We start from the raw sequence: 25,508 nt of genomic DNA, 5'->3' as shown, positions 1-25,508 counted from the left end.
CCAGTCAGGACTCTGGGGGAGCCTCTTCTCTCTGAGCATACTGTCACAAGGCAAGAAGCTTACACAGCTTCGACCTTCCTGGATCTGACCTCTGAGCATTCAGTATCCCCTTCAACACTGTTCGCTTCCCACAGCGAGTCTGCCTGGGCAGGGCTCCTTGGGAAGCCAGAGGTCCCTGCACCCCAACTCCACAGTCAGATGTGACTCTCAGCCAGCCAGTAAAACAGAAGGTTTATTATTCAACAGGAACACAGTGTAGAACAGAACTTGCTAACACAGAAATCAGTGACTTTCAGCCATGTCCATCTTGGTGAGTCCTGGGCTAGATGCCCTGGACTCCCCCTCTTCCAGTGCCCCCAAGCAGACTGCCAGCTTCCAGCGACCTGACTTCAGACACCCCCATTGCTCCTCCTCCTTGTCTTTGTCTCACTTCCTGGGCAAAGAGTCACCTGGTCACATCCCCCTCCTGCATCTCAGGTTATGAAGGGCACCGGTCATGGCATATGTGCTAACAGCTGGAGCAGCCTCACCTACCCCAGAGGTCTCAGCAAAAGTCACACACCCCTATTCCCAACACCGAGGCACTACTGCACAGGGAAACTGAGGCACACACAGTATTCATGCAAAACAGTAAACCTCACATAAGCTCAATAGTAAGGCTCACAGACGCTCACATACACCAGAACAAGGGAATGTCCCCACTTCGTCGTCTCTGCCTCCTTTGAGACCAAAATGAGCAGGGTCACTCAGGGTTTCCCAGGACTAGGCCCTTGTCCAGTTCCTTCTTCAGCGTGCAGAGAGCCCTCTGGCACTGCCTGGTCCAGACCAGCTTGTCTGGTTTACCCTTGTCTGACACAGAGCTAAAGTTGGGCACAAAACTCCAGTAGTGCCCCACCATCCCAATAAAGGTCTTGGCCTGTTCCTTAGTCTGGGAAGCAGACCACTCTCTGATTGCTTCCATCTTGGCCAGCTCTGGCTTTAGGCATCCGCTCCACACCTCTGCCACACACACCTTGCTCTTACCAGCTTTTACAGTCAGCCCTAGAGGCGACCCAACCCCCTCCTTCCCTGGTCCTCCCAGGTCTGGTTAATGACACAAATATCATCAATGTCTGCTAGGGTGAAATTCTCCATCCCTGTCAGTAACTGATCCACCTGGTGCTGGCAGGTGACTGGTGCCTCCTTGAGGCCTAAAGGTAGAACCAGGGATTTGTACAGCCCCAAAGTGGTGACAAAAGCAGGTTTCAACCTGGCATCTCGTTCCAAAGGCACCTGCCAGTAGGCTGTGGTGAGATTCCTGATCCTGGGGTACCGAGTGCCCCCCCAATTTGTCTAGGATCTCGTCAGGCCTAGGTATGGGACAGGCACTAGACATGGTTTTGGCAATGAGCTTCCACTAGGCCACACAGAATCTGATTGACCCACCTTTCCTGGGGACCAGCACCACGGGAGAGGCCCCACGGCTGGTAGATGGCTGGATCATCCCTAAAGCCAGTATGTCTCTGACCTTTCTCTCCGGCACCTGGGCTGTGTTCCCATTTACTCTGAATGGGGAACACCTGATGGGAGGGCCAGCTCCTGTCTCCACACAGTGGACAGCTTGGTTAGCGAGTCCAGGACAGTTGGAAAACAGCTGTTGGTATGAATGCAGTGCCTCTCTGATCTCTGCCTGCTGAGCAGGTGTTAGCTGGTCAGAGAGAGTAATTGATTCCAGTAAGAGACCGGCTCCTGTCTCAGGAAAGAGACCCACCAGGGGATCTTCCCCCTTCTCCCACTGGCCACACACGGCCAGTACCAGCCTCTCCCTGTCACAGTATGGCTCCATTATGTTGACCTGGTCCCTTTAGTGGCTGTGAGTCTAGTTGGGCAGTTCCACCACATTGTTCTTCTCATTCAGCTGCTTGATGACCTTGAAGGGCCTGTCCAAGGCAGCTTGCAGCTTATTCTTCCTCACCAGGATGAGAATCTTCACCTGGGCTGAGCGGTCACACCAGACTTTCTGCCTCCCTTGGGCCCTGGCTAGGTTCACCCTGGCCAGACCCATGAGCTCAGCGAGCTTTTCCTGGAAAGTCAGTACATACTCCACACTGATTCTTCATCCAGGGAGGCCTTCCCCTCCACTTCGTCCCTCACCAAGTCCAGGGGTCCCTTCACTCCCCTCCCAAACAGCAACTGCAAAGGAGAGAACCCCATGGGTTCGTGGGGCACTTCCCGGTACGCAGGTGGGGTAAATACTTGTCCCAGTCCAGCAGATGCTGGCCTAGGAAAGTCTTCATCATCTTCAGGGTCCTATAAAATCTCTCCACCAGCCTGTTGGACTGAGGATGATATGCCGAGGCCCCGATGTGTCAGACCCCACACTTCTCCCACAAGCACTGGAGCAGGGTTGACATGAAGTTGGATCCCTGGTCTGTAAGGACCTCCTTGGGGAATCCCACTCTGCTGAAAACTGTCAGGAGCACATCCACCACACTGTCTGCCTCGATAAAGGACAGAGCCACGGCCTCTAAGTAACGGGTACCAAAATCCACCCCCACCAGAATGTATTTTTTCCCTACCCGGGTTGCCCTGCTGAGGGGCCACACTAGGTCCACAGCCACCCTCTGAAAAGGCTCCTCTGACAGGTAGGTGTCTCAAGGCTGTTTTATCCTTGTCCCGGGCCTTTTGCACCTCTGGACAAGACAGCCCTGGCTGGCAGCTGTCCCGCTCTGGCTGCGGTTCCCCACATTCAGCTGGGGTCGCCAATCCCCTGGGCTCAGCTTTGCCCCTGCTGTCCCTGTTAGGGCAGGCAGCGAACCCGCTGCTTTGCTCACAGCATTAGAGCCAACGTTAGCCACCTCCCCCGTGTGCAGGGCGGTGGGGAGTATCTCTCTGTCCTATTCAGCTCCAGAGCTCTGATTACAGACAGGCAGGTATCCTGAGCTTAGCAGCTCCTCCCCACTGCCAGCCAGGTCATTTGCATTTTCACTGACTGCTTCAGTCTCAGCCAATGGGTTCCCTGGATTCAAATTCAAATCCTCAGCTGTTATTGGAGTAGGGCCTGGAGCCTGTCCCAAAGAGACAGTCATCCCCCACCAGGAGGTCACAGCCGATATCTTGGAGAACCTCAACTACCAGCCAGCACGACCCCTCCTGTGTGTGCACGGCCATCTGAGTCATAGGCAGGGAGAGTGGCTTCATCCCTGGTACCTTCACCCAGGTCCCACAGTCCTGCAGCAGCTGGTGAGGCTGCAGCACCCGGGGCCTGACAACAGCTCTCTGTCACAGGAATGTCTTCGCATTGACCACCACCTTCCACTCCTACTGGGGGTCCGAGGGGCCTGAACACAGGAGAGTACACACAGACATATATGCTAGGGCCAGGAGTGAGAGCAAGTCTGCCACCCCCACACATCCCCAATCTGGCTAAACAGCTCTATGGCCTTGGGACCCAGGAAGGGGACCCAGGAAGGGGGCTAGACACCAGAGCCTTTCCGCAGGGCCAGCCTGGTTCCAATTGTAAGACTGCTCAAAAGCTGTGAGACAGGTATCTATATCTCCCCCGTCCTTAACCTGGGGCAGCAATTTAATGTTGAGGTCCATCTCCACTCACCCTGGAGGGGTCCTTCTGCCTCTCGGCTCAGCCATCGCCAGTTCATGCTGCCGCTGTCTCTCCTGCTGTTCTGCTTCATACCTTCCCTGTCTCTCATGGTCCTCTGACTCCTTCCGTCTCAGATCCATCAACAGGGAACCCGGTGGAGACTCCCTGAAGGTCGGGGACATGGGTCTCCAGGATGGCCGGCTGCTTCCAGCCTCTCTCGTGGCCCCAGTTGGGTTAGGAACGGGTGCAGACCCGAGGGCTGCCTGGCTGTTCCCAGCCTCTCTCATGCCCCCAGCTGGGTCAGGATCTGGCTCCTTAGAGTGATCCTCCTCTTTCAACTGAGCAATCAGCTGTGCCTTAGTGAACTTTCCAGTGCACGTCCCTTTTTCTCTCTCTGCACAGCTCTGCAATCTCCTTCTTAAGGAAATGGTTATAGGCTATCTCCATGCTGTTCCCAAATGGTCACTGACTTCCAGGCCTGTGCTCTCTCAGCTCCCCACGGTCTCTGGGAGGAACCCCTTCGGTGCGACAGCCCTTCTCAGGGGTCCACTCTCTGTTGGGGTTAACCCATATGCTCTTCCTCCTCCTGGAACCGCACCTCTCTGAGCCTTCAGCATGTCTGTCTCTCCGTAATCCCCCTTCGTTCTACTGCTCCCTAGTCACTTACAGGATGCTCCGTCCACGGGATGCAGTTTATCCCAGTGCTGCCACCAGTTGTCATGGAGTCACTGGGCAAGGTTCCGGAACTATTCCATATGAAGCCAGTCAGCACTCTAGGGGAGCATGCCTCCTCTTGCTGAGCATACTGTCACCAGGGCAAGAAGCTTACACAGCTTCGACCTTCCTGGATCTGACCTCTGAGCATGCAGCATCCTCTTCCACACCGTGCGCTTCCTGCAGTGAGTCCGCCCAGGCAGGGCTCCTGGGGCCAGAGGTCCCTGCATCCCAACTCCACAGTCAGATGTGACTCTCAGCCAGCCAGTAAAATAGAAGGTTTATTATTCAACAGCAACGCAGCATAGAACAGAACTCATTAGCACAGAAATCAGTGATTTGCAGCCAAGTCCATCTTCGGGAGGCCTGAGCCAGATGCCCTGGACTCCTCCTCTTCCAGTGCCCCTAAGCAGACTGCCAGCTTTCAGCAACCTGACCTCAGACACACCTGTTGCTCCTCCTCCTTATCTCGTCATGCTTCCCAGGCAAAGAATCACCTGGTTGTCACTTGGATGCATCCCCGTCCTGAGTCTCCGGTTATCAAGGGCACTGGTCATAGCATACATGCAGGCAGCTGGAGCAGCCTCACCTGCCCCAGAGGTCTCCGTCAAAATCACACATCCCTGTTCCCACCACTGAGGTATTAGTGCAGCACACAGGGAAACTGCAGCACTCACAGTATTCATGCAAAACAGTAGAACTCACGTAGGCTCAATAGTAAGAGAAAATACAACATAACAAGGGAAAATCCCTGCTTTCTCTCAGGCTCTGAGGCCCCCTCTACCCTGCAGAGTGGGGAAGAGCTGCACGAGCAAGGGAACCCTGCAGAGTGGGGAGTCTGGGTCCCTCCATCTGCCCTGGTGAGCCTGCTGCTGATCCCTGTCATACACCTTTGCCAGAACTTCCCCAGGCAATCTGCTTCTAGAAGTTGATGTTTCTGTGGCTATTCCTAGCTGTGCTTGCAGACTCTTTTACGCACAGGCCCAGGAGATACACTCCTGGGTGGGGCAGGCAAGCAGTATTGGATCTGGTAGCTATGTGTTCATGAGGCTAGCATGATCGGACGGTCAGATGTAAACAACAAAGGTGAGGTGATGTTTGCTTGCCATGATGGACAATCAGGAAGAGCCATTTGAAAGATACATAGGTGTCTTTAAAGGGGTGAAAAGAAAAGGAGGACTTGTGGCACCTTAGAGACTAACAAATTTATTTGAGCATAAGCTTATGCTCAGATAAATTTGTTAGTCTCTAAGGTGCCACAAGTCCTCCTTTTCTTTTTGCGGATACAGACTAACATGGCTGCTACTCTGTAACATTTAAAGGGGTGGGCGTCTTGTGAGGTCTGGCTTGTGAAGTCCAAAACTGTGACTGCAGCTGCTGTCGCAAGGTCAGAGGAATTGTGGTATAGCAGCTGGTGGAGGACCATTAGGCTCAATACAAGTCACACAGATTGACAGAGCCAGAAGAGTACCCAGAAGTCACCTACTACAGGACAGGCCTAACAAAGAAAATAACAGAACGCCACTAGCCATCACCTTCAGCCCCCAACTAAAACCTCTCCAACGCATCATCAAGGATCTACAACCTATCCTGAAGGACGACCCATCACTCTCACAGATCTTGGGAGACAGGCCAGTCCTTCCTTACAGACAGCCCCCAACCTGAAGCAAATACTCACCAGCAACCACACACCACACAACAGAACCACTAACCCAGGAACCTATCCTTGCAACAAAGCCCGTTGCCAACTGTGTCCAAATATCTATTCAGGGGACACCATCACAGGGCCTAATAACATCAGCCACAATATCAGAGGCTCGTTCACCTGCACATCTACCAATGTGATATATGCCTTCACGGGCCAGCAATGCCCCTCTGCCATGTACATTGGTCAAACTGGACAGTCTCTATGTAAAAGAACAAATGGACACAAATCAGACGTCAAGAATTATAACATTCAAAAACCAGTTGGAGAACACTTCAATCTCTCTGGTCACTCGATTACAGACCTAAAAGTGGCAATACTTCAACACAAAAACTTCAAAACCAGACTCCAGCGAGAGACTGCTGAATTGGAATTAATTTGCAAACTGGATACAATTAACTTAGGCTTTAATAGAGACTGGGAGTGGATGGGTCACTACACAAAGTAAAACTATTTCCCCATGTTTATCCCCCCTCCCCCGCACTGTTCCTCAGACGTTCTTGTCAACTGCTGGAAATGGCCAACCTTGATTATCACTACAAAAGGTTCCCCTTCTCCCCCCCCACTCTCCTGCTGGTAGTAGCTCACCTTATGTGATCATTCTGGTTACAGTGTGTATGGTAACACCCATTGTTTCATGTTCTCTATGTATATAAATCTCCCCACTGTATTTTCCACTGAATGCATCCGATGAAGTGAGCTGTAGCTCACGAAAGCTTATGCTCAAATAAATTTGTTAGCCTCTAAGGTGCCACAAGTACTCTTTTTCTTTTTAACCGTATGGAGTGGAAATCTATCAACTTCATGAAAAAACTCATACAGATACAGACAGACATCATCTTCCTTTCCAAATGCAAACAGATGGACATCATACCAAAAGGACTGAAGGTAAAAAATCCATTACAATCTACATACCACACAGACTATGCTGACAGCTTGGGCCACACGCTCTCAAAGAAACTGTGGAACCACCTGATGAACATCCTCTACAGCAAACAGGGAAAGATTAAGAATGAGCTCTCAAAATTGGATACTCTCTGTCAAGGTTCCTTCCCACTCTGAACTCTAGGATACAGATGTGGGGACCTGCATGAAAACCTCCTAAGCTTACTTTTACCAGCTTAGGTTAAAACTTCCCCAAGGTACAAACTATTTTACTTTTTGCCCTTGGACTTTCGCTGCCACCATCAAACGTCTAACTGGGTTTATTATTGGGAAAGAGTCATTTGGAAACATCTTTCCCCCCAAAATCCTCACCAAAACCTTGCACCCCCCTTCCTGGGGAAGGTTTGATAAAAATCCTCACCAATTTGCATAGGTGAACACAGACCCAAACCCTTGGATCTTAACAACAATGAAAAACAGCATTCAGTTTCTTACAAGAAGAATTTTAACAGAAGAAAAAGTAAAAAGAATCACCTCTGTAAAATCAGGATGGTAAATACCTTACAGGGTAATTAGATTCAAAACATAGAGAATCCCTCTAGGCAAAACCTTAAGTTACAAAAAGACAAAGACAGGAATAGCCATTCCATTCAGCACAGCTTATTTTCTCAGCCATTTAAAGAAATCATAATCTAATGCATATCTAGTTAGATTACTAAGTTCTAAGACGCCATTCCTGTTCTGTCCCAGGCAAAAGCATCACACACACAGACCCAGACCCTTTGTTTCTCCCCTCCCCGCCCCGGCTTTGAAAGTATCTGGTCTTCTCATTGGTCATTTTGGTCAGGTGCCAGCGAGGTTATCCTAGCTTCTTAACCCTTTACAGGTGAAAGGGCTTTTCCTCTGGCCAGGAGGGATTTTAAAGGTGGTTAGCCTTCCCTTTATATTTATGACACTCTCATAAAAAACCAACCTTCCACACAAACTTCCTCATGGCTGGACTTTACAAAAACTAGACAAGTCATTTACAACACACTTTGCTTCGCTACAAAATAAAAAGGACACTAAACTATCTAAACTATTACATGCCGCAAGGTGCCACAACAGTGGTTCCCTTAACCCACCCAGCAATATTGTTAATCTATCCAACTATACTCTGAAACAAGGTCTACATATTCTCGTTGTCAAGCTAAGTAGATCAGCGATGGCTCTATAGGGCAGGGAAATGGTGTTGCATGGCTGGGGGAGGTGCTTCCCTTGCTGAGAGGCAAATTTTGGAGTAGACTGTTGTGCAATTCCCTTAACACAAGTCAGCTCAGGTGCACCTAACTCTGTAGCAAAGGCCAGGTTTACCCTTCCAGATGGGTTGGAAGACGTGGGTTTTTTTGTTTTTTAAAAGGGGCTACTGTAGTACTACCTCCCATGCATGTGCTGTGAATGTCAGGGAGCTCACTGGTCTGATGTGGCCTGGCAATTCCTCACTGCTACTTGTTCTTTGTCTTCCAGCTAGATTAGCTTGTTAACGAGCCGGTGAGTTAAAGGCTGAAATGCTTGGAGTCTGAAGGGGCAGTGCTCCTGGATGTGCAGCTAGCTCTAGGGGCCCCCAGCGCTGGGTGGGCGGAGGAAAAAGCAGCAGCGAGTGCCACACCCTCCGACCCCTACAAAAGCAAAGCAACTAGCCAGAGGCAGCAGAAGGCCTTGGGCAATGGGGCAGAGCCAGGCGCTCCCAGCTCCTGTACGGCCGCCCCCGTTTGCTCTGCGAGCGGCAGGGAAAGGCCAGCTCCTGGCCATGCTCCGCTGCAGTCTGGGCGTCCCGCGCGCCCAACACCAGCCACGCGCCGGGCGCCAGTCACGTGGCTGCCTTCCCACCCCAGCATCTCTCGCCACCCTCCGCCCCGCCCACGCCTAAGCCGCCTGCGCAGACTCCTCCCCTCGCTTCACCTCTGGGCTTGACCCTGCAGGGCTGCCGTTGAGAGGCCGTTTGCGACCCCCCTCCACGTCCCCACGTGAACTGCGGGCGGGAGGGGCGGCCGCAGGATGGAGGAGGTGGCGGAGCCGCCGGGCGCTTGGCTGAGCGGGGACAGCGGCAACGTCTCGCAGAGCCCCAGCAGCGCGTCGGGCATCGGGGAGGAGGGCGACCCCCCGGAGCTCCTGCTCAGCCGCGCCGCTGCCGACTACTCCGCCTACCTGCTCCCGGCTGGGGTCGACTTCTGCGCGCAGGTGAGAGGGGGCGGGGCGGGTTGTTCCCTGCGTGCACCCGTAGCGAGGCCTGCTCGCGCTACGGGGGCCGCGCTGGGGGGTGGGCTGATACCCGCGTGCGGGCCGGGGGCCTCGCGTGGCTGCGCCGCCCCCCGGCGTCGAGACAGAGACCGAGGCCGGAACCCGGACCGGACACTCACCCTGACGCCCCTATGGCTCGGGGGGGGGGGGCGCATGGGCAGCTCCCGCCTCGGAGCTGGCCGCTCGCCCCCTGCTGCCTTCCCTCGGGGGGGCCGCGTCAGCAGCAGAAGTTGAACTTGGGCGGGGCGGGTGTCTCAGTTTTTAAAAACTAAAATACCGAGTTTTTCTGGGTTTGTTTTTGTTTTTCCCTCACTTATTAAAAAGCCGCTTTGTTTATTTTGTGGGGCAAACCCGGAGTTCGGCTGAAGCTGGGCCTGTCCAGGGCGGGTCTCCACTGGAAAATAAGGCGGCAGGGGGCCCGGTTTAGTCGAAACCAAAATTTAGAGAGAAAAATCTAAAGCCAGAGGTTACTTACTGGTGGGCCTGTTGTGCTGGGCGCTGCACGCCCATGTAAAGTGCAGCAGAACCGCTGTTTTAAGAACCATTTTGGAGATTGAGTTCATCAAATCGGGAAATTGGATTTTTCAGAATCCCCGTAGGTTGGGGGCAGGAGTTGCCAGTGCTGGGTGTTGCTTTCACCGCCCCTTAAAGCGTGGGGCGAAGGGACTGCCAGTGCCTTGGAGGCATCCGACTGTCAAGGGATGTTGACTTTCATTTTGTGGTTATTTGTGTTCTTCCATCTGGTAGACTGGTTTGTATAACTGGTCATTTGTAACATTAATGTTTGTACATTTGAAGTTCTGCCGTTTATAGAAAGTACATGTAAAGATGTGGTCTCTGTCTCACAGATAGTTTAAACTCACAATCTGCATTAAGAACCAGCAAGCACTGGCCTTGAAGGTACATCAGCACATTTAATCAGTCACTGTCAAGAGACCTTTTAAATTGTTAGTGTCACAACCAGTGTTTCAGATCTCTGTAATACTCCAGAGGAAATTCTGTGCCAGGGAATTCTGAGCACAGTATTTTAATATTCTGCAAATTTTTGTCAGTAAATAAATGTAGAGACTCCAGCATGCCAGTGGAGAGCACAGGCCACTGGCTGCACAGAGGTGGGGAATTACCCTGTGGCCTCATGCCCCCAGACGTGGACTCTGTGGTAAGGCTGCACCTAGCCCTGACACAGTGCAAGGGCCAGGCCTGTCCCAGAAATACCCTGGGGCCCTGCCCCCTCTGCACCAGGTGTGGGCAAGCAGGCTCAACCCAGCTTGATCCAAGTGGGGGGGGAGAGGGTTCTGGATGGGGCATTCTGGGTGTGGGTGGCTCAGTGGGGGGATCTGGGTACCAGGGATGGATCTGGGTGCATGGGGGCTTGTTGGAGGGTGCCAGGGACAATCGGACTCTGCAGGGGGGTCGAGGTGAAGGTGTTTGGGGCTCAGTGGGGAGAAGTCTGAGTGTGGGGGGAAGGGCCTCGGTGGGGAGGAGGGGTGTCTGAGTGCTATGGGAGTGGGGCTTGATGGGATGTAGGTCCAGATGCAGCTGGGTGGGGCTCAGTGGAGTGGGAGTCCAGGTTTGAGGGGCTTGGTGGGGTGGTCTTTACTAAGTTTTTTAAACTAACTTGATTTCAAGGTGATTTTATCCATAGGATGTTCATCCTATAAGAGTTAAATATAATTATTCTGACATAGATTTATTGATGCATAAGTTATGTAGTATAACGTGCAGAACTTGTGACTAGTCATTTGTGTATAGAGGTAGTTGCTAAGATATGGCAAAATAGTGAAGTTTCACTACGATGAATTTTTAGTTGTTGTGATCCGCTGTAGCAGGGTTCTCAAACTTCATTGCACTCCGACCCCCTTCTGACAACAAAAATTACTTTGTGACCCCAGGAGAGGGGACTGAAGCCCAAGCCCCACCACCCTAGGCAGAGAGACTGAAGCCCAAGGGCTTCAGCCCCAGGCAGGGGGCCTATAACCTGAATCCTGCTGCTCAAGGCTGAAGCTTCGGGCCCCAACAAGTCTAAGCCACTTTGGGGTCCCGACCCAGAGTTTGAGAACTGCAGTGCCAAAGTATATTTTTCATTACCTGAATGTATTTTTTTTACAGATAGAAAGCTTAGACAAGAGTCTAGAAGATTTGCTGACCAGGGTTGATGAATTTGTAGGGATGTTAGACATGGTATGTATTGATCTCTGTAACTTCCATATGGGTACTGCCTATTTTTGGGGGGGATGGATGGGGGGGAAGTGCTGAAAAAGTTGGGTGGTTTGGGTTTTTTTTTTCCTTCATGGGAATAACCAGCATATGATTCACATTAGGGGTCACTTTTTCTTTTTTTAAGTCGAGGTCTAGGTGTGCAAACATTTCCCATGCATGCTTACCCCAAAATTATCCAGTTTGCATGCAGTGATTAAATGTATGCACAAATGTACATGTGTAACGTATACGTGAGCTTATGAGGAGAGGCTGAGGGAGCTGGGATTGTTTAGCCTGCAGAAGAGAAGAATGAGGGGGGATTTGATAGCTGCTTTCAACTACCTGAAAGGGGGTTCCAAAGAGGATGGCTCTAGACTGTTCTCAATGGTAGCAGATGACAGAACGAGGAGTAATGGTCTCAAGTTGCAGTGGGGGAGGTTTAGATTGGATATTAGGAAAAACTTTTTCACTAAGAGGGTGGTGAAACACTGGAATGCGTTACCTAGGGAGGTGGTAGAATCTCCTTCCTTAGAGGTTTTTAAGGTCAGGCTTGACAAAGCCCTGGCTGGGATGATTTAACTGGGAATTGGTCCTGCTTCGAGCAGGGGGTTGGACTAGATGACCTTCTGGGGTCCCTTCCAACCCTGATATTCTATGATTCTATGATCTATGTGTCTCAACTCTCCTTTATGAAAATATTAGCCAGTACAATGACAGATATTTGAAGGGACATTTCTAAGTCATATTTGGCCCATAAGTTTAATAAGAATAAGTTTTTCAAACCCTAAAACTAATAGAAGTGTTTATTTGAATTCTAGTGGGTAGACCTTTATAAAAACCAACATGCTCCATGCAGTCTTTGCACCTAAATGTTACAGTATAAGGCTAGTGCATGAAAACCAAAACCATGAAATTCACTGCTATTTGGCCATTGACAAAAGTGAGATTTAAAAGCCTGTTTTCATTGAGAAAGAAGCAAATAGGAAAGAGCATAAATAGTGAAAAGTAAATTAGATTTTATTCTTCATTCTTTCAGTTCTAATAATATAAGATTGCCTTGAAAAATGTTAATGAAAATTAATCTTCTGAGGCACAGAAAGATAGTAATCCATCTTTAATATAATAATGGCAAAGAAAAATATTTTATATGCCTGTCCAGGAAAAAAAATCTTTTGGGGCAAGTAGAATTTTGACAGGCTGATGATCTAAGACTGTTTTTGGTAAGAACCTAGCTTTCCTTTATTTATCACTTATTAACCTGATGTTGTGCCTTTAATTAACAGTACCATATTGTTTTATGTTCCTGTTTGACTTCAGTCACTCTTGAATCTCCAGACTTCATCTTGTTCATAATTTCAATGATCATAAATCATTAAGAACATAAGAGCTGCCCTACTGGGTCAGACCATGGTCCATCTTGCCCAGTATCCTGTTGTTGATGGTGTCCCATACCAGAACTTCAGGGGGCATGTACAGAACAGGACAATTATGGAGTGGTTCCCTCCTGTCTTCCCCTCTTGCCTTCTGTCAGTCAGAAGTTTAAGGTTTCCCCCAAACCATCTTCACTAGTAGCCATTACTGAATTTTTAGTGGTTTCTAACAGATGCAGAGTTCATTTCAGACTATAAGATTGCATTGTGTGTTTACAGTATTGAAACAGACTTGCAGTACTTTTTTGCAACCTGATTGTAGTTATTCATTTATTTATTTTGTTAATAAAATAGTAAGATGCAAAATTTTAAATATATAACCATAAAAAAATTGCAGAATTGCTAACTGCATATTGGCAGGTATCCATATATAAATAATGAGGATTGTACTTATGTGAAGTAATAGTGTATTCCAAAAACATAGAAGATATTGTTTTTCAAATTCTGGGGCATACCACCCATCCTTTCCCTGCTCTCCTCCCTCCCACATTAGCAGGTGCACTCAAGACCCTGATGGGTTAATAATTTTTTTCTTGTTTCTTCAGGGTAGCCAGTATGTGCTGAACCGATTCCCTGAGGTGCCCAACTCCACCCTGTGCGCCCTGGGGCATTGTGGGTATGAGGCTGATCCCAAAGTCCCTGCCCCTAGGATCCCCATTACCATTACTCAGCACACCCAGTGCTGTGCCACCATCCTGCTGCCAGGCGATTCCCACAGAAACCACACAGCCTCATAAGAATTCGTATCCCCCACCACCACCACCACCCCAATCCTCCCTTACCACCATGGCTGAGTTATGAATCAACATTGTGGCAGTCCTGCACAGGTATTCTGGTCCCACAAAAAAGGCCTCGCACTAAGCATGTGGGCACACATGCAAGGAGGGGGCGGAGCCACTATGTGCATACAAGTTGTTGCTCCAGGCAGCTAGGATTCATATTGTGTGTGTGAGCCTCCTCCCTGTATTCATTGTTTATGTGGTGATTCCACCCTCAGCTCCAAACTTTCCCTGTGCTGAGAGGGGCATGCATGGGACATGAATCTCTCAAGGGGAGGTGCAGCAAAAAAAGTTTGGGAACCTCTGACATAAGACAGCTTCAGAATTAAATTTCTCACTCAAAACCGAATGCCAAAAAAAAAAGAACCACATGCAGCGAGTAATCGCAGCTTTCCTGCCATGGACAGAAAGAATATCTAAAGATATCTCCTAATCACCCTCAGTGTTGCACCACATGTCTCTTCTGCTCTCACAGAAAAGAGACATCAGATTGCATAGCACCTTCTTCTGATTAAAAGTGCCTTACAAGTAACATAGCCTCATGTGCCTAGTGTGAGGTAGGTATTTTCTACATTTTGACATTGCTCTTGTAATATCATAGAGCAAAACCACATGCCAAATATGTTTCCTGTTGCTTCCTATATACTTCTCCAAGAAAAGTTAACTGCAATAAGATGTTACTCCTATGTGTGTGTGTGTTAGTATGTATATATAAAAAATATTTTGTTGCAGTTTGTCATATTCAGCTGTTTGGGAAAGATGATGTTTGTTGAGCTTAAGGGAAAGAGAAAGGAGCAAGTCAGAAGAGACGAAAAGAAGACAAAAAACTTCCTACCAGAAATAGTACCCCTTATTAATAAAATAGGTTTACCTTTATATATCTGAATGGCAGGAGTCGTACTACAGTCATGGGCACCTTAGAAAAACTTAAAGTTGGTGGAAATCTCTTGAAACTATGATAAAAATTGCACTTGAACCTCATGCTCTTGAGATGCAGTGGCTTTTTGTGATTTTGAGTTGGTGTCTTAACTTTTCAATGTCTCCATTTTCCCATCTGTCAAATGGGGATAATATTAACCTTTATAAAGTATTTTGTGATCTTTGAATGAAAAGAGTTGAAAGTGCAAAGATTTAGTATTTTATTATTATTTATTACATTTTGACTTCTGTTTTTCATTATTGGCAGTTCTCTGTGCCATTTGGAAATAATTAAGAAATGAGCCCAGCATATGATTGCATATGTTAACAGACACAGTACCAGCACTAATTTGTTTACAGCCTTCAAGATCCAGTGGCTTTAACTAGATGTCACTAACTTTAGTATTAGAATATACCAAAGTTATTGTACAGATTTAGTCATTATAGTGTTCACTCAACTTTATGTAATTTGTTTGGATTGGTTTTAGATTCGAAGCGAGTCTTCTCAAGTAGTCAATGAAAGTGTACCTCAGATTCACACAAAAGCTACAGAAATGAGACAGATATATAGGAAGATTGACAAACTAGAGGTATGTATTCTGATGTCAGTTATTTACATTCCTTTTCTCAAGGGGACAGTACCACTGCATATTTTAATGTTTTTTCTCATGAGTTGCAGACCCCTTTTAGATGCTTCAGAAGATTTCCCATGCTGAATGTAGGAAACATTTTATTTCTTTGTCTTTCTAGTTTCTAAAGGTGCCTTTTTGTTTCAGACTGTGAACTAGTGTTTTCGCACACAAGATGTCAACTAGTATGTGTAATGATGTGGGAACTCAGTATTACTTTAATTGGCTGCTTGTGCCAGTCACAAAGGTTTAACTTGCTGTTGGCTGGATGCCAGAACTCTACAGGCAGTGCATACACAACTTCTTGTGACCAACAAAATGGTACCAATTGTCTTATTTTCTTAGCAAACTAATGACAAGTACAATGCCAATAGCAAGTGGAAATATAGAGGAGCTAAGGTGTTTCCACTTACCTCATGGAAGATTTTTAATGTAGCTCTTCTGTACTTCGCCAAATACTTGTGCTTTTTATCTTAAGGATTGTTGGTTGGTTGGTTTGCTACTCTAGTGAATTACCAAATTGATATTTTGCCTCTAAGTTTGGCATCTTCACTAGCCTTATCGCTGAAAATCATGTGGACCTCCAACTTTAGAACTACTGTTATCTCTGCAAAAAAGAACATGAGTACTTGTGGCACACAAAAGCTTATGCTCAAATAAATGTTAGTCTCTAAGATGCCACAAGTACTCCTGTTCTTTTTGCGGAGACAGACTAACACAGCTGCTACTCTGAAACCTGTTATCTCTGCTTTTTTTCCAAGTTGCCTTTTCCACGCACATCACCCCATCTACAAAATGTTTCTTTTATATTACAAGGTTAGTAGCAGCAGTCCTTGCAGAGCAGTGTCATATAGAAAGACATTCTACATGACGCTTGGTGCAGGGTAGATAACATTTTTAATAGAAGTTCTCATAATTTAAATTCAAAATTTGTTTGAATTTGTGTATGTGTCTCAGTGCATTCAACAAGTCAGTATTAAAATAAATGGAACAAACAGTTCACTGCTATAAATCAGTGCACCATCCATCTGTATGGTTCATCATGTTAGTATTCCAGTACACTGCGTCTGAAAATTGTATATGTATTCTGTACAGTATTATAACTTATTTTACTTAATGTTTTTTCTCAGAGAATGAGAAATTTTGCAATCTAAACTATAAAAGGTAACGAATATCCAAATCTTAATGCAGGTTTAACGTGGGGAACTAATAGGTTTTTTTGTAATTCCCTGAAAGCGCCAGGTTTCTTGAACAGTATCTTCATTTATGTTGGCGCTCGCTGCTTGGAATAAGACAGCTAGCTTTCCTGCTTTCTCAAATCAGTAATGCACTTATACTTTTTGATAGTGTCTTTCATACGGAGTGTCTCCCAAAACAATTCAAACAGTAGAATGAGAGGAAAATTGAGATCCAGGATAACATTTGCAAAAGCATTTACATAACCCAGGCTTCTAAATCCTATTCCACTTCTCAGTGGAAGTCAGTGGTACAAAAGCACTTAAATCACTTAGGTGCTTTTGAAAATGTTACCCCGCCTAGGCAATGAAGAAAAATATTAACAGCTAAGATCTGAAATGAGTTTGAAATAGAGAGATCCAGGAAGAGTTTCAGATACTAGGAGCTGTGGATTAGAAAGCTCTTATACCATCATTGTGGAGGGACAAGAGTTCATTGAGAGATCAGTGAAGAGGAAGAGGGAGGCTAGGATTGTGAAGAAAACTGAAAGTCAATGGGTTTGTTTTAAAACCTGAAAAGACAATTCTAAACTGAAATGAATGGGAAGTTAGTGGGGTACATATACATTTGTTTCAGAATATCTTTGACTTTTAATCAATTTTACTATATTGATATATAATCCAAGATGGCAATAGCATGAGGGAATAGAATGCTGCAACCTCTGTTCAGTTCACTTGTCGCCATGGAAGCGCGCACAATTATTAATTTCCTAGTGTGTGTTCAACAATTAGGCAACAAGTGAATCTCTCGGCCTGTATGTCCGTATCTGTGAAATTGACAGCAAAGATTTTGCCCTATCCCCTGCTTTCAAGCCTGAAAACCTTTGCTTTGTAAAACAATCTCCTGCCCCCTACAAGTGAATGCCACAGCACGGTGACTGAAAGGCAGAATAGACTAGAGTGCTATTAACATAATTAAAGTGATAGGATGTGTGGGGGAAGTTAACCAGACATGCACTTTTAATCAGGGTGGATAAAAATCAATGATTTTAAAAAATGGATTTTATTTAAATTTTTTTTTATTTCATTACGTCATAACGAGTGTATCATTGTAAAAAAAATAAACCTGTTTAAAATCTGAATTTATTACAAAATATGTGAAGGCTTGAACCTATAAACTTTTTAGAAATATTTAAATAAAAAATAAATATGCTGACTCCATGAGCCTCTATCAAAAACTTTGAATTAAAGGCTTCTATAAAGAAAGATCGGGGGGGAATATCTAACTTTGGAGATCAAGCTTTATAAATATGGCACAGTAGGTGAGCCTGAGTAACTTAAGAGACCGTCTCAGGGCTTGTCTACACTTACAGCACTGCAGCCACCCAGGTGCAGCTGTGCCGCTATAGTGCTAAGTGAAGACACTACCATACCCAACAGGAGCGCTTCTCCTGTCAGCGTAGCTACCGCACCACGCAGGAGAAGCCCTCCCATTGACATAGCCCTGTCTACTCTGGGGATTGCGTCGGTATTGCTGTGTCACTCAGGGGTATGGATTTTCCACACTCCTGAGCAACATAATTCTACCGACATATGTTTGTAGTGTGGACCAAGTGTGATTTTTTTCAAGAGACTTAGGCCATGTCTATGCTATCACTTATGTCACTCAGGGATGTGAAAAAACAACACATCTGACCGACATAAATTTTGCCAGCATTAGTGGTAGTGTGCACAGCACTACGTCAGTGGGAGAGCTTTTCCCGCCAACATAGCTATCGCTGCTTGTTGAGGTGGTTTTATTATGTCAACGAGAGAGCTCTCTCCCATCAGAGTGGTCACACGAGTGGTCTTACAGCAGTGCAGCTGTCACTGTAAGCTTCCTAGTGTAAACATGGCCTTAGACTAGACTAGGAACTTAAGCTCCAGTCTCTTTTACTGAGTTATATTTGAACGTTTTCCCAGACTGATCGAAATACTCAGTTTAATTCACTGATTGCAGTTAATCCCTGTGTTTAATAAATCATTTAGTTGTAAATGTGGAACATGGTTTTTATACATAAACTTCTCTTATCAAAACATTAAACTTTTTTATTAAACAAAACAATTATTTTATATGCTGTTTTGTGTGTTTAATTTTAATTTAATTAACTACTGAACATATTGAAAATGTTTTGCCTTTGGATTTTTTTTCTCATTTTTTAAACATCAAATGGGCTGGAGACATTCAGTGTTTAGTTTCCGACAGTTATCATTCTTGTCCATGTCTGAGAGAGCTGCAGACATTCATGGGTATGGAAGGAATTTCAGAGCAAGTACCATGCAAAACAATTCAAGACCTTGTTACAAATTAAAGTACAATAACATTTTGTTTACTGCTGCTCCCCAGGACAAAATCTCACTTTATGTAAGCAAACGTTGTAACAACTTTCAGTTAAATAAAACAGGACACTTGTTGTCTAACTACATTAAATTGGTCTGCCGAATGTTAATATTCTTCTATATTCTCTTTAAAAAAACAACTGGTCTGTCTTACTCTACTCAACTTCCAAATTATCCATTTCCAATCATATAGAAGGTTGCACAAGTGGGTTATTTGTGGCACAAATTCAAAAATGGAGATGGCACAAAATACGATTTTTTTAATGCTCTTTGAGGATTGTTACCTGACAATTATATTTTAATTTCTACATAATCTGAACATCTTCAGACCTCTTGTTGGGAAATGTTCTTACATAACGATGAATAAAGATAGCTTTGTTTTATTTTTAACTAGGCCTTTGTAAAAATGGTTGGAAATAATGTGGCTGGACTGGAGGAGCAGGTCACCAAGGCAGAAACAGACCTTGGAACTTTTCCAAACACCTTTAAAAAATTCTTACAAACTATCAGTGTACCATCCTTTCTTAATGTAAGTATGTTTCTGTCAAGGTGAGTGTGTCTTAAAATGTGTCACGAGAATGGTAGGCTTTGAATGAGGCTACAGTGAAGATTTGGAACAGCCTTCCAAGGGAAATAGCGGGGGCAAAAAAACTAACTCATTTCAAGACTGAGCTTGATAAGTTTATGGAGGGGATGATATGAGAAGAGTGCCTACAATGTCACCTGGCCAATCCTTGATTGCTATTGGCAAATATCTCCCAACAGTCAGAGATGGGACACTAGATGGGGAGGGCTCTGAGTTACTACAGAGAATCCTTTCCCAGGTGTCTGGCTGGTGGGTCTCATCCACATGCTCAGGGTCTAACTGACCACGATATTTGGGGACAGGAAAGAATTTTCCCCGAGGTCAGACTGGCAGAAGACCTGAAGGTTTTTCAACTTTCCTCTGCGGTGTGGGATATGGGTCACTTGCTGGTTTGAACTAGAGTAATTGGTGGATTCTCTTGAAATCTTTAAATCAAGATTTGAGGACTTCAATAACTCAGCCAGATGTTATTACAGGCGTGGGTGAGTGAGGTTCTGTGCCCTGCGATGTGCAGCAAGTCAGACTAGATGATCATGATGGTCCCTTCTGGCCTTAAAGATAAATTCATAGATTAATAGATTTGAGCTTAAATCTGAAGTTTTTGCACATGGCACAAGCTGGGTATGGTGCACAATGATAATCTGACAACAGAGTAACCAAGAGAATAAATTCTTGTGAGGGCCTGAGTTCATGCTCCAAAGAGAACTTGTGTGAGGCAGGAAAAGAGCTACAAAACAAGTGCAAAAAGAGCAAACCTTTTATTTAAGGTCACTGAATTCCAACCTGAAGACAGATAGGAGGAACCTATACAAACTAAAAATGTGCAAGGAATTTTTTCAAAGTGCTAGTCTACATGAGAACTTCAGAAGAGCGAAAAAGGTCGCTGAACGCTATGTTGTTTTAAAAATAAATAAGGATGCTGTGGTCACATGACTTACAGTCAATGGATCACAAGGCACCTTGTTAGATGGCTTTCATACAGGAGAATAAAATTCCTTTTCCTTTGTGGTGATGGGCCAATTACATGTTGAAAAATGAGAAGTAAGCTACTTAATCTGATAGGTTTATTTTAGCTTTTGAAGTTTATGGCAGTCCCTTGAGTTGTGCTTCAAACTGTAGTATCAGAGTGGTAAAGGAGAATGCGTTACTAGAGAGCTAGCATTCTCTTAGACAGGGCTGAGGATTGAGGTCAAAAAACCTGTTTCCAACTCTGACACTAGCTCTTCAGCCGTGGGTAAGTTATTTATTTATCCTCCCAGTGCCTCATTTTCCTTCTTTTGTAAGAAGGGGGTGATCAAATAACTTTGCAGTTTTAAGAGGAGAAATATTTCATTCAGTCCAGAAGTTGTGTTTCTAAGCCACTTAGCAATCTTTCGTTTTGTATTGCAGCAGCACCTCGAGCCCCCAATCATGGACCAGGACACCACTGTATTCTTGTTCCCATAAAAGTAGCCTTTAACCAGTCTGTGCTGCTACAGAAGTCATTAAATGCAAGAGCTTAATTATACAATATTAAGGTTACAAATTTTTATTCATAACCATGACAATGCTGTTCTAATTTGTAAAAATGGCACTGGAGTGTTTGATTGTCTCTGTGGCTATCAATTTTTCACAGCTCATTGGTTAAAAAGTGGTTGTTTAACTGCCAGCATTATACACACTCACTGGGATCTGAAAGTCCAGTTTTGTTCTAGCTTGAACATTATGCACTCGATGAACATTTATTACACTAGTAATAAATTCAGTAGTTGAAACTTAATTAATTCTGTTGAACAAGCTAAATTAGAATCCAAATCTCTCTATCACAGTTGTGCAGGCCATGTATGACTAAACTGAATATAAAGTAGTATGAATATTTTCACTAACAATAAACAGAGACCAAATCTTTTAAGTGCAGCGATGCCATTTCTACCCAGCCTTTTCTGAATATAGTTTCATGCATAGGGTTCTCCAACAGGCTATTCACTTGCATAAACTTAAGCAAGTACTTACATGTTTGCAGGACTGGGGACATAAACAATAATTCACATATTATAGCAAGCTTTTGGGAGTGAATGGTGTAAGTTAGTTATCTTAGGACTTTCGTCCTAGCTTTTTTACCTGCTAACAACTTTCTGGGAACCTTTCCTTTTTGGCTGCAATTTTTTTCCTCTCGCCAGGGTTGTGTTGTTTTGTTTACTTTTTAACTGGTCCTTGGTGTGAAGGAAGTTTTGGTTGGTCTTAAATGATGTATCCACAGTCTCATTTTAAGATTGTCCCAGAAGTTCTACTTCTATTGGGACACTCATCATGCCAAGGAGTGAGAATGTACAGCTCTCACACCTCCAAATGTTACTGAGGGGGCAGGCTTTTTTACACTGCTAAAATTTGAAGTGCCCACCAAGTAGACTCAAAAATAATTATACTTATTCACTTAGCAGGACACTTAATGTAAAAGAAGAGTAAAAAGTAGTTTCAGATACTGTGGCTGCTCTTGAGTTCTGCCAACTTTTGTGATTGTAGTCATGTTTTTAAAATACTTTCTCTCCCATGTTGCTGTATGGAAAAACTGATGCACCCAGGGGAAACTGTCTGCACAAAGTAGAAAGAGATTCTTCTGTAGAATTTTTCAGTTATGTGTTACTTTTAACAATATAGATAAAAACTATTTCAGGCAGAAGGGATATTTTTAAATTGATGGTATCCCTTCTAAGTTTTTCTAAATGTAGCTAAGACTTTCTTGTAGGGGAGCAAGCCATACACCAAGCTGCCATTTTTCACTTTATATGTTGTGAGTTGCCATAAGCAACTTTTAGTTTACAGTTTTGTTCAATTTTCTTATAACCCAAGTGTCAGCCTGAGGAAAATCCCTTCTTTCCAAATAAAGTTCACTTCCTGGCTGAGACCAGTTTATTGAGAAAGTGATGAGTATGTGAAAGCAAAGGGTAAAATAATTTAAATCCTAATGATTACAACAGGTATAATAAAGTAAATTGTCAAACTGCCTGTTGTCAATGGCACTTTAGGTCAATATTCTTGCTAAATGTTCTGTAGCATTGCAATAACAATAGTATGGATAAGTTTAAGGAAATACTGACTTCTCCCCAGTTTAGTTGTTGGATTTATTGCAATTATTTAAGATGAAATGTACTTGATCAAAAAGTTAATACTTCAGTGAGAGAGGCAATATGTTTTTGAAATATAAAATAACCAAAAGTTTCCCATTTCATTTTATTATAGTGACTTCATTAACATAAGGCAACCTTTTAATTTAGCCAGTTAGATTGGCACGTGTGTGTTTGAGTTTCCAGACACTGAGAATAGAAACAATGTAAAGTGGAAGCAATTTTTATATGAACTATGCAGTTTATATGAAGGAATTCTTGTCAGTTATGAAGAGACAAAGGGCTTGCGGTTAATGTTCTATGCAAATATAGCTCATTACATAACTGAACAAAAAGTGGTAAAGCAAAGGCAAAAATCAAATAAAATGTTTCTTAATCACAGAAATCATCTTCCTCACGGCAACATCAGACCCTGTATGAGCCTCAAGCACTTTTCAAGACTGAAGACTACTTTCCGTGTCTCAGTGAGCCACCTTACTCATGATTTTGCTTTTGCGTTGACATGAATCCAGAAGAGAAAATGGCAAGTGAACAAAAGCAGTGCTCAGAGTTGCTGCATTTTTATGCATATCAGTGGCAGATTGCCCTCCTGACTGTGTGCCACCATCTGTCTTCTGACAGTATTATAAGCAGTCTTCAATTATTTGTGTATAATATATGATTACAGAAGTCTTCCTCAAACAAAGCTATAAACTTTCAGGTTAAGAGAGAGAGAAATTGGTAAGGGTACTCCTCCAATTGATTTTTCATCTTTAAGCACACTCTAGTAGGAAAATGGGTAAATAGGAAATGTCCTTTTTTGCGTGTATTGTAACACTTCAGTTTCTGTGTTGCTACCAGTAATAACATCTGTAGCACGTTTCTATTTTTTTAAGTAGCCCTATGGGTAACTGAGATGAGAGAAGGACAAAGCTCTCTACATTAATGTCCCTAAGGAATGGCTGGGGTCCTGCTCTCCAACGTCTGAGAGCATGTATTAAAAATACATAGGAGTAAGATCTCTACTGTTCTGTGAACTGCTAACTCCACCAAACTCTGCAGCATGAGAACAGGAATGTGATGACTCTTGTAGAATTTCAAGGGTCAAAGTCTAAACTTGGAAGTTCTGTTTGATACATGTATACAACCTTGACTTTTGTAAATAATGCCAAAATTATATATGTATGATTACCAAAGCTCTTGTAATTAAAGTTGAAGTAGTTTATTTATATGGCTTTTTCTAAGTGGTTGTGATTTGTGATCAAATGAGGCTTAAAAATTGCCTATGTCATGTACATTTCTATGAATTTTCCACCTATTAAGGCTTTGAACTGTAATCACATCGACTCTCCGAAGTTAAGATGGTTAGACCTTGTTGGTATGTGGATTGGAGAACTTAAGCACTGCATGTGATATAGTAGGTGATATGCCTCTCTCTGAGCTGATAATGCCCCACTGTCTCATTGAAGGTCCTGTCTTTCAGATGAGACAAAGCAGAGGTCCTAACCCAACCCTATGGCTGGGTTAAAGTGCGGTTCTGGTATGGAAAGTGAATTGTATACATAGAATGTGTGAGGTACAAATATGGTAACATTGACTTTCAGATCAAATTTTCAAATAGGATTTTTTTTTCCTAGCAGTTATCCTTCAAACGCACCCCAGGAACTGAAACGTCAAGCTGTGTTCCTTCTTCCTTATGTATAATCTCCAGTAAGAATATTTAGATCAAAAGTCACCCATAGATGCATTTCCACAACTCATTAGGCTAGTGGAGCCTTTCCCTTCACACCAAACTAAATGGAAAGTCTAGCTGTACCTAGCCCCTCCCAAAAGGGAAGGGAGGGACAACTCTGGCTAATTTTTATTGCTAGCCTCACCATGTCTTTGTGCTTTGGGGAATGCAAGGACACCTGCTCAGCAGAATCATGGATGCACCACCTGTGTTCTCTGTCCCCTATCTCACTGGGCCAGGGCACAGCCTACCCCTACATATAGGAAAACTCAGCCTTTTTTGCGATGTTGGTTTACCTAAATTAGTTTGGCATCTACCCTTCCTGTATATTGAATCTGGTCATGCTTTTGTGTTCCTTTTCTAACTACCCATTTACAGATATCTTCAGTTTACACTATGTTGTCTCTTTCAATACTGAATGCCTCTTCCATGTATAGCCATTGCATGCTTTGATTTCAACTGGCTCATCAGCTTCCCTAACCCATGGCTCTCCAGGGGGCCAGCACCCCTTGAAGTCCTCAACTCTGACATGGGGCTAAGGGTAGGAGGCAGTGTGGAGGAGCAAGTGCACCTGAGGTAGTGGGGCAATTACTTTCCTTTGTTTATGCAGCTAGGAGTAGGTGAAGGGCAACTCTGCCTGCTACACACACACCACTGTAGTAGGTCTGTTTGGCTCTCCTTCTGTGGGATGTGGGAAAATGGGGACAGTTAGAAAGAGGGTAGGGAGTGATGGGGAACTGGTACTGAAGCTCTGGAAAGCAGCAGTTGACACCTCAGATCAATCTACCTTTGTGGATCTAGCCATAGATCCTCAAAGGTATTTAGGTGCCTGGCTCCCACATAGAAATCAATGGGAATTAGACCCAATTGTCAAAGATATGTAGGTACCTAAGTGCAGTGGAGCAGGGAATTGAACCCTGATCTCCCACATCCCTATCTGAGTATCCTGACACCTAGATTATCCTTCCTCAGGCCTCTGTCTGTAAAATATGAGCATGACTACAGAGGCATATAAACAATACAGTCTATCTGGGAGTAGTGGTCACTGGTGGGAGTTAAGTGACATCTGGTTTCCTACCAAAATAGTATTTGATTTCCATCTTAATCAGCCAATATAATTAACTGAGCCTCTTTCCAAAGATGCATGCTCTCTGATCAAAAGCTCCATCCTGTGGATGTTCACCAAGCTCTGGCTTTTTACCTGGTAGAATAAAGCACTTTGGGGTTTCTTCCCAATTGTTCATCTCCTACACAGAATGAATGATAGGGCAGTCTGTCACAGTGCACCAGCTTTCCAAATGGTTCTCCAGTTGTATGGTCATGTGCTATGAGGTTAAGGGTGTTATGCCCCCCAGAGATACTGTGTGCCCATTCACCCAGCACCCACAGTATGTGTGGGAAGTGCCCCTATGATGGACATCTGCAGAACAACGA

General features: G+C 44.7%; 1 protein-coding gene and 1 long non-coding RNA gene across 3 annotated transcripts in view; one reads left to right on the top strand and one right to left on the bottom strand.

Annotated features, from left to right (window-relative positions):
* Nucleotides 1-8,930, bottom strand: part of LOC125632231 (uncharacterized) — a 29,324-nt gene extending 20,394 nt beyond the window's left edge. Inside the window, exon 1 of the long non-coding RNA XR_007355232.2 lies at nt 8,826-8,930. This is a non-coding gene — a long non-coding RNA (uncharacterized LOC125632231). The remainder of the gene's footprint in view (nt 1-8,825) is intronic.
* On the top strand, nt 8,922-23,571 carry BLOC1S4 (biogenesis of lysosomal organelles complex 1 subunit 4). 2 transcript variants are annotated; one of them, XM_048840057.2, is made up of 5 exons: nt 8,922-9,104; nt 11,274-11,345; nt 14,979-15,080; nt 19,068-19,202; nt 22,746-23,571. In XM_048840057.2, the coding sequence occupies exons 1-5, from the start codon at nt 8,922-8,924 to the stop codon at nt 22,845-22,847; spliced, it is 594 nt and encodes a 197-aa protein (XP_048696014.1). In that variant the 3' UTR covers nt 22,848-23,571. The 2 variants fall into 2 exon arrangements, with proteins under 2 accessions (XP_048696014.1, XP_048696015.1); XM_048840058.2 differs by lacking the exon at nt 11,274-11,345.
* The last annotated feature ends 1,937 nt before the right edge of the window (nt 23,572-25,508 follow it).

Source organism: Caretta caretta, chromosome 2 (genome assembly GCF_965140235.1).
Source record: "Caretta caretta isolate rCarCar2 chromosome 2, rCarCar1.hap1, whole genome shotgun sequence".
NCBI lineage: Eukaryota > Metazoa > Chordata > Testudines > Cheloniidae > Caretta > Caretta caretta.
The sequence above is the reverse complement of the archived record's forward strand: the minus strand, read 5'-3'. Positions and strand labels throughout refer to the sequence as shown.